This window comes from Serinus canaria, chromosome Z (assembly GCF_022539315.1).
Source record: "Serinus canaria isolate serCan28SL12 chromosome Z, serCan2020, whole genome shotgun sequence".
In the NCBI taxonomy this organism is placed as follows: domain Eukaryota; kingdom Metazoa; phylum Chordata; class Aves; order Passeriformes; family Fringillidae; genus Serinus; species Serinus canaria.
In genome coordinates, this window is record NC_066343.1 from 75,323,746 (window position 1) to 75,332,561 (window position 8,816).

At 48.6% G+C, this 8,816-nt stretch overlaps 1 protein-coding gene and 1 long non-coding RNA gene across 6 annotated transcripts in view; one reads left to right on the plus strand and one right to left on the minus strand.

Moving 5' to 3' along the window:
* Positions 1–8,816, plus strand: part of LOC127061103 (uncharacterized) — a 30,744-nt gene that overhangs the window by 2,759 nt on the left and 19,169 nt on the right. For both annotated transcript variants that reach the window (XR_007780552.1, XR_007780553.1), the window contains exons 2-3: positions 605–731; positions 6,036–6,196. This is a non-coding gene — a long non-coding RNA (uncharacterized LOC127061103). The remainder of the gene's footprint in view (positions 1–604; positions 732–6,035; positions 6,197–8,816) is intronic.
* On the minus strand, positions 1,281–8,549 carry NARS1 (asparaginyl-tRNA synthetase 1). Of its 4 annotated transcripts, none has more exons than XM_030237360.2 (15): positions 8,414–8,549; positions 7,753–7,835; positions 7,502–7,567; positions 7,303–7,395; positions 7,040–7,129; positions 6,831–6,909; positions 6,426–6,496; positions 6,084–6,170; positions 4,992–5,213; positions 4,690–4,889; positions 4,397–4,532; positions 3,697–3,810; positions 3,113–3,244; positions 2,802–2,933; positions 1,281–2,664 (listed from the first exon to the last, which is right to left on the minus strand). In XM_030237360.2, exons 1-15 carry the CDS (start codon positions 8,454–8,456, stop codon positions 2,533–2,535), a joined length of 1,680 nt encoding a protein of 559 aa, XP_030093220.2. In that variant the 5' UTR covers positions 8,457–8,549; the 3' UTR covers positions 1,281–2,532. The 4 variants fall into 4 exon arrangements, with proteins under 4 accessions (XP_030093220.2, XP_030093221.2, XP_050843356.1 ...); XM_030237361.2 differs by having other exon boundaries at positions 7,753–7,832; positions 8,414–8,523; XM_050987399.1 differs by lacking the exon at positions 7,502–7,567.

The following is an 8,816-nucleotide window of genomic DNA, read 5'->3' on the forward strand; positions in this document are numbered from 1 at the left end:
CCCGGCAGCAACTGAGGCACTGGAATTCAGGCCCTGGAAAAGGCTGCCCAGGGAGGTGGAGGAGTCACCATCCCTGGAGGTGTTTAAAAGGCATCTGGATCTGGCACTGGGTGATGCGGTTTAGTGGTTTAGGAATTCCAGAGGTAGTGCTAAGTTGGTGGTTGGACTTGATGATTCTATGATAATGATACTGCGATTTAAAGACAAAGATTTAAAGGAACAAACACCACAGCACTTATCCTATACATGTGGGTGGCTTGCATCCCACCCCTCAGCCGGCCAAGAGCAGAGCCAGTTCTCAGTGCCAAAGGCTGGCAGCACCACATTCTCCTCAAAAGTGCCTTACAAAGTGGGGCCAGGTAAACTTTAACATTTAATAAATATAAAATAGTGCATGTCAGGAGCTTTAACCTAATCAAAGCTAAAGGATAGTCATCCCAAAGCTGGCAGGGACATGGCTGAAAGGTCCTGAAACCAGTGCTGTCAGCCCAGCTAACCAGTTCCTAATCCAATTACCAGTCTGACTTTCTGGAGATACTGTGAAGGAAAATGAAAGTGAGGATGAGATCCAAGTTCTTATTACACATTTTCTTCTCTTCTGCAGACTTGTTTTCCCTGTCTAATAAAAATAAATGCGAGTTCTCCTGTGTTCCAAGCAGCTGCAGCATCTTTCCCAGATCCCAGCCCACCTCTCTCCACCAGCTGCCCAGGAAATTGCACAGCAGTCTCTGGTAAGTTCCACAGCATCTTTCATCTGATCACCTTTTAAGCTCCTTATCTGATCTGCCTCTTCCATGAGCACTTCTTAAGTCCTCAGGCCTTCCTCTAGCAGCTCCCCTGATAAGGAGGCTTTTAACCTTTACAAAGCAGCTCAGCCCTGTCAGGTTTAAGGACTGAGAACTCATCCCAAACAAGGGATGTTTTTCTAGAAGCACCTTTTCCTGACACTTCTGCCTTCCCATCACTTCAGGCACTAAAAGGAAAGTATTTTATAAAGTCTACCTCGTGCCAGAAGTCCAGGCTGCTCCCCCCAGCACTGCTGCCTCGACAACCTTAGTCAGCACCACACTCTCTCCAGCACATTCCACTGGGCAGCTGAGGTGGTCCCTCCAAATTAGAAAAATTCATGCTTTTAAGTTAATTAGTGGGGATTTTGTTTAAAATGGGAAAAAAGGTCATGCCAGTTATTGGGATACATTTACTGCACTTGGGTGAGTGGGGTTTTGTCCACACTAAATCAAGCAGCAAGCTCCACGCACTAAAAGGAACAGGCATTAAAGTACTGTCCTGCACACCAGCTTGTTGCCATAATTTATTGGTTGCTGATTTAGACCAGTTTATATAACATGCAAGATGAAGAAAACTAATCACTTATTACAAAAATGTGGGTATCCAGAGCTCAGCAATTCCAGGAGTGAATGGCAAATGCAGTCCAAGTCTCAGTGCAGGTGGCAATGATGCACCAACCTTTTTTCTTCTCTCTGGTAAAGGATTTGCTTTATGACTAGAAACGATACCGATGACTCAACACATGAAGTATTTCATTATCCCTATTTGATAAGTTCCTTATAGCCAGGGGAGCTGCTCAGCTGCAGTAGCACAAGGGAACAGGGAGCTGCTCTATGAACACACTTCAGCGTGATATATATGGGAACGCCCTGCTGGGACTACAGTCTGAGAACCCAATGTGTTTCAGTTGCTATTCCTCCGGGTCTCAGTCACTTCTGGTTGCAAACAGGGAGCAAAAGGCACCACAAACCCCCCCCCCACCCCCCCCCGTGCCCAGGAGCCATCAGACACGCCCAGCTGGGCGTGCATGGACCCAGGGCAGCTCCACCCACAGCTCTGGGGAAAGGGAGCAAAGCCTGCTGTGCCAGCCTCAGCACCGCTGAGCAATAAATAACCTGAAAAAACCCCAAAGCCCCAGACCCAACCCGCCCCTCTCACAGGGGAGTCCTGTGCACTGTACTACACACCCTGCTACCGAATCAACTCAGAGAGCTCCCGTTAAAATCAGCAGGAACTAAAAACGTGCAGTGCCCAAGGTACTTATTCCTATTTTCATCCTTTGTTCGTGCCTCTCCATACTGTTCTCACAGGGCACTCTTAGGGAATTTCAAGAGCTTGAACTCCTGACTTCCCCAACAAGAAACCCCAAGAGAAAAGAGATTTAAATTAAAGCAAATTTAAAAATAAAATGATCAAATGCCCAGCATATTTTAAGTCACAGAAATTAGAAGCAGAAGTGTGTCTTGTTTTCTAAATGACAACTTATCAGGATCTTTGTTTTGTGATGACTCAAGCATAAATACACCTAAACAATTTTTCTAAGGCTTTTTCCAGTTAATTACTAGTATTTTGTTTTAAAAAAGAGGTTTTGGTTTTTTTTCCTTTTCACATCCTAAACTGGTATTTGAGTAAGTAACAGGTTGCAGGAAGTCTTGGTGTCAGACAGGCTGTAGTACAGCAGCGTGTATCATTCTTCCCCAAGCATCAGCTGCTGAGTTTTCCAGGAGCTGTTCCCAAGGATGGCTAAGGTTTGCAGCGCTGGACAAAGCGTGGATAGAGACAGACATCTCGGATATGGTGTCTGTTCAGAATCCAGGTCAGGAACCGCTCCAATCCCAAACCGTATCCTCCATGAGGGCACGTACCATATTTTCTCTGTGAAATCCAAGGAGGGACAGTACACATTTTCTAGTAAGCTGCAGTTGCACTAACACCACCAGAAACAAAAAGCCCTGTAGGAGGGGAGAAGCCCCAGGTCCCGTCTGAGCCCAGCACACGGGTGCTGTACTGACCTGATCCGTGTACCAGTAGTAGGGCGTGGGATCAATGCCCTCTCTCTTGTAGCCCTCGAGCAGCTCCTCGCTGTCCCAAATGCGCATGGAACCGCCCACGATCTCACCCACGTTGGGCATCAGCACGTCCACCTGCAGTGCACCACAGCACGGCCCGCTTACAGCCGAGCCACCTCACCAGGCACGGCCCAGACAGCCCCAACAAAACCCAGCAGGGACTCTCCAAGGGATTCCTACAGGCATTCCTGGAGCACCCATGCCCTCACACATCGCCACTGCTCCAAGCTACCCCAGCAGGAAAAAGGACTCACCGACTCGGTGAGGCGCGAGTCATCGCTGCAGCGCTGCATGTAGAAGGACTTGATCTCTGCAGGGAAGCGGCACAGCAGGATGGGCTCGTTAATGGTGTCTGTCATCAGCCTCTCGGGAGCTTCGGGAATGTCCTAGGGTCAGAGCAGGCTTTATTCTTACTCAGCACCAAAACTATGCCCATACACAAGTCCCACATGAAGCGGGCATGAAATGAGACAGTTTCACACTGCACATGTCCACGCTTTCATCCTAACGTACCTAAATTCTTATAACAAACTTACTTTAGAAGAAATAAAAACCCACATGTCTGGGGAAAAAAAAAATCTGTTCCATTAAAATTCAAGTCTCCCCAAGATACAAGAATATAAGACAGAAAACCGAGGGGAAGAAAAATCCTGGCTATGCTGTCAAGTTTTCCTGAGCTCCTTCAAAGAACTGTCTCACATGCTGGAGAAGTGTGGCCAGGGAACTGATGAGAGGTGACCACACAGGTTTTTATGCCAATGTTGAAGGACATCAGGTCAAATCCCAACCCACAGCTGCACTCCTACAGGACATTACTCCAGCTCCCAGCAGAACATACCTCCCCAAACTCATAGTAAGTGCCATCTTCCTTCTTCACATCATGTTCCTTCAGCCACTCAATGGCTTCAGCATAGTTCATGCGTCGGAAGGGACGTTTGGGGGGCTGGAAACCCTGGGGATAAGAGCAAAGACAGGTGCAGGAGCACCATTTTAAAAGGGATACTTTTCTAGCTGATCAGCACATCCACGACCTTTCCCAGCTCACATACCATCAAATTGTCACTTAAATTAAGCTCAGTACTATAAAGCTAGAACCAAACACAACCATCTCAAGCCCAGTAAATCCTGGGAGGAAAGATAAGGAAGTATTTCCAGAGCTTTAAGCTCCATGTTCCAGGGGAGGAACTGAAACACCACTTGTTTCATCACTCCCTCATGCTCCATTAGCAAGCACCAGCTGGTCAATATCCAATCTCTAGGATGGAGGGTTTTATTCCACTGGCACAGCACATGCTTCCATAAATCCTGGCACACTGCTGGCTTCTGGAGCACACTAGCAGGGAACATCTTCCCCCACAGTTCCCTGCTTTGGTCTTTACCAGCCTTGCAGTTTTTTCATTCTTATTATGTGTAATATTCTTCTTGCCATTACAAATAGTAAGTAAGCTCACTGCCTTGCCCTGCATCTCCCAAAGGAATGTGCTGAGTAGGAAAGGCTTAAGGCTATTTTCTTGGCTGATCCCATTGCTGCTGCCTACCGGGTTGAGGTCGTACAGTAAGCTCGCTGCAGGTGATTTCAAGACTCTGTCTACGACATCACACACCAAGTTCTCCAGACGGTCCAACAAATCCTCAAAACTTATAAAAGGACATTCAGCTTCAATGTGAGTGTACCTGGAACAAAGGCACAGCATTGCAAAGTCACATACAAGCAACACATCTTTAGCTATGAAACAAACTCATAGAAAAAACCTTCAACCCAAGCCCTTTTACTCCCACACCATAAAGGAAATCAAGCTGTTTGAAAAGAAACAAGGACGACTGTCCGTACTCTGCCAAGTGCCTGCGCGTCCTGGACTGCTCAGCTCTGTAGGACTGAGCAATACAAAAGACATCTCCCAGAGCTGGCAGGCAGGTCTCCAGGTAGAGCTGGGATGACTGGGTCAGGTATGCCTCTTCACCAAAGTAATCCAGCTTGAAGAGGGTGGAGCCTCCCTCCACCTGCGTCTGCACTAAGGTAGGCGGTGTGACCTGTAGGAGAACAGGGCTGTCACTGCTTGGGTGAAGAACTGAGCACATGGATGAGTCAGGGCACTAGAGCAGTCACTTGCTGACCAGGGAACACACACTTACTTCATAGTATCCATTGGCAAAGAAGTGATCCCTGAAGGCCTGCACGACCATGGAGCGCACCTTGAAGATTTTGGACATGTTCTCACCTCGAATCATCATGTGCCTGTTGTTGAGCTGCACGTCCACCTCTGAGTCCTCGTTGAGCAGATTGTCAGCCCCTCCTGCTGGGGCCAGGCCGATGAGCTCCCAGTAATCACAGCTCAGCTCGTGGCCTCCTGGAGCCTGCCAAGGGAGAGAAACCAACACTGGGGAAAAAGTCCACTGCTTGCCTTTTGGATGTCTTTTCACAAGGGCTTGGGGTGATGGGACAAGGGGGAATGGCTTCCCATGGGCTGAGGGCAGGGTAGATGGGAAATCAGGAATTCTTCCCTGTGAGGGTGGTAAGGCCCTGGCACAGGGTGCCCAGAGCAGCTGTGGCTGCCTCACCTCTGGCAGTGCCCAAGGCCAGGCTGGATGGGGCTTGGAACAATCTGGGATAGTGGGAGGCGTCCCTGCCATGGCAGGGGCTGGTACTGGATGGGCCATAAGGTCCTTCCACCAAACAGCTGTGACCGTTCTGCTCTCACTAGCTCCCCCGTGTGGTCACAGCCGCCTTCCACCCCGACAAACGGCATTCGTAGTTCCACCTCTAAGTTGAACTAAAACCATTTTAGTTCACTGCAATTTTCAGGGTAGAAATGCAGATTTTCAAAGGCTAAACCACAGATCTTTACCAAAATGTGACAGTGGGGGCTCACATTTCCTAACCTTGGGTCCAGCCTACAAACACACCTCAGTAAAAGAGATGTGAAAAAATTCTTAGCCTCACAAAATAAAAACTGAATAAACCTGTTCAGGAAAGTGAAACCACGCCATTTACTTAACATAGCTCTTCATGTTATAGTCTAGGAGTTGTCTATCAGTGGAAAATTGTTTCAGGCAGAAGCAAAACAGTCCCACAGTTCACTGGACAGCACAGCTTTGGGAGCTTTGTTCTTTCTCTAGCCCTAATTCCCTCTGAAATAATCCAATGGTTCCAACCAGCTCTGCTTGTGCCTCCCTCAGGACACCAATGACCGTGAGGGAGGAGGAGAAGCTGAGGAGCTCCTGTACCTGCTTGCCCTGGGGCAGGAGGTTCAGCGTGCCGTACACCACCACGCTGCTCTCCGTGGACAGCACCAGCCCGTTGTAGCACTGGCACTGCAGCGAGACAGACAAAGGCACAGGTAAGCAAGATTTTATTCCTCACTTTCCTACAGCATCCACTGGAACCACACATTAGCACACAGTCACTGCTGAACAGCTCTCACACTGACAAACTGCAGTGACATACAATTTAACAGTAACACAACTGAGTCAATAGGTTGAGGAGAACTTAAAAACATCTACATAAGTGAACACCAGATGAGGTATGAACTCTTCAATTAATGACAGAACACAATCATCACAACTTACCAGCTCATCAGAAAGGACACACTGAAGGAACCCTGTGCCATCTCTCAGCACAATAAACATCAGATTTTTCCCTAGTTAAAAAGAGAAGGAATTTGGTTTCACTATGAGCAGGTGCTGGTTAGCTCCTCATTTGACAAGACTAGTTTAAAACACAGTTGAGGAAATTCTGCAGGGCTAGCCTCCAAACTGAAAATCCCATAGGATTTGAACTAAAAAATGTCTGTATGTCCACACATTAGGGGAAACTGTCAGTGTTGCAGTGATCATTGAGATCAACCAAAGAAGGCACCTGACTGGTTAAAAAATTGAGACCAGCTGCTGTCAGACTCATTCTGTGTCCAAATTTTGAAGGCCACTGTACTTGTTCTATCTCCCTGCACGGGCTAAACAATGCTTGTGCTTTACCTTGCCTCCGTAACCTGTGGATCCAGCCAAAAATCTTCACTCTCTGCCCTCTGTAAGCCTCCAGGGCATTGATCTTCACCTGAGAGGCAGGGAATAAAAGCCATTAAGTAGGGGAATGGTTCAGCACCTCTTAGAGTTCATCCAGACCCCACCCCAGAGCAGCACAATCTCTGTGCTGACCACATGCCAAGGCACAGGATCATACTCACACACTTGGGCTCTGGAAGACTGGGATCATTCTTGATAACAACCTTCTTGGCTTCCTCCAGGTTCTTCTCTCTTCTCAAGAGATCTTCTGCCTGGTTGGAATAAAATTACTTATGAAATAGCTGTAACCAGGCCAGTAGTAAATAACATGTGAAACAACAGCACCAGTAAGGAACAACCTGCAGCTTTTTCAGAGGGGCAGGAATAATGATGACACTGTAATGTTTTTGGAAAACAATGGTGCTCTGTTCCTTTTGCAACCTACCTCCTTCTTCTCCTTAGCTTCATTTTTCATCTGTTCCCTGTGCCATAGCTTTTTGACATTCTTCATCTGTGATTTGGAAATGATGGCCCATCTCTAAAGAATTCAAGGAGAGAGCAAGAGACAGCAGATTACATTGTGTCCCTTCACACCAAGACACAGTAAATAATTCCCACTAGGAAACCCTTCAATGCCACAGCACCTCATTTTCTTTTTGGGAATCCACATAAATTGTAGGAAATGGCTCTTTTCCTGCTGTCATCAATGCCTAAAAAGCAGGGAAAAATAACCAAAAATGAACCAAAATCGTCCTTACAGAGCCTAAGCAGGCACCTTGCTCCCGCTCAGGTTGCAAAAACAGATATGAAACTCACATTTAAAAATACAAGGGCCATCACTTGCCCCAGAACACACTCCACACTGCCAAACAAAGCATGTGTTTTACACACTCACCTTCAACACGGTCTTGAATGGTTTCTTTTGCGTTCCATCACCAGTGGAGTCGTTGCCCTCTCGTTCAGACACATACAGCTCTTCTGGGATACATGACAAATACGGGCAATTACTCAAAAAAAAAATCATTAAAAAGAAAATGGACACAACACGGATGTGTCCCCGCTCACTGCAGGGGGCTGGAAGAGGTCATCGTTAAAGGTCTCTTCCAACACAACCCTTTCTATTATACCGAATCTTGATGGTTATCAGCAGTGATAAACCTTCAAATGCACCACCTGGTCACTCAAGATAAGAATTATATCATATATTTCATTTAAAAAACCAATCCATGCAGTGCGTTCGCTAAAATCTCAAGGGTTCCCGAGGTACCGAACCCCCGGGAGCCACCGGCTGCACATCGGGACCCAGAAGGAGCAGCCCTTCCCGGGCACAGCCATGAGCAGGTAAGCAGGGAGACGGGGCCTGGGACCAGCCAGGAACCGAAACGAGAAACGCAGCGACCCCTCCCGTGCCCGGGGAGGGCCCGGCCCGGCCCGGCGGGCCCGGCGCTGCGGCCGCTCCCGGTGCGCCCCCCCAGCGCAGCGCTGCCGGGCCCGCCGGGACACCGAGGATCAGGGGATGGGGGCCGGGGTGCGGGGCCGGGTCCCCGGGCTCTCACCGAGGGCCAGCGCCGCCGTCCTGCCCAGCACGTCCCCCGCCATGGCCGCGGCGCAGGAACTGCATCACGGGCGGGCTGAGCCAACGCGCCGCCGCCTTGCGTCAGCCGGCCCGCCCTGCCCTGCCCTGCCCTTCCGCTCCCTTCCCTTCCGCACACGGGCGGGGCAAAGCCGGCCGCTCCTGCCCGCCAGGTGCTGACACGTCGGCGTGCTCCAGTCTAATCCCTGCACTCAGGGCAAGGAAGTATACTATCGGATATTTATTTGCATTACACTTTTGAAATGTACATTCCGTTGAATGAGAACTGTAGGTCATAGTTTTTACTATAAAACCATTTCAATAATTAGCTTTGCTTCGGAAGGGGGAAGTAGATAAAAGTGAAACATTCAAACACCTCTAAAATC

Coding starts and splice junctions, on each gene's coding strand:
- NARS1 (XM_030237360.2), bottom strand. CDS start 8,456: ATGGCGGGGGACGTGCTGGGCAGGACGGCGGCGCTGGCCCTCG. Junction 7,130..7,302: donor AAGCTAAGGAGAAGAAGGAG/GTAGGTTGCAAA, acceptor TATTCCAACCAG/GCAGAAGATCTCTTGAGAAG. Junction 4,533..4,689: donor ACGCGCAGGCACTTGGCAGA/GTACGGACAGTC, acceptor CCTTTGTTCCAG/GTACACTCACATTGAAGCTG.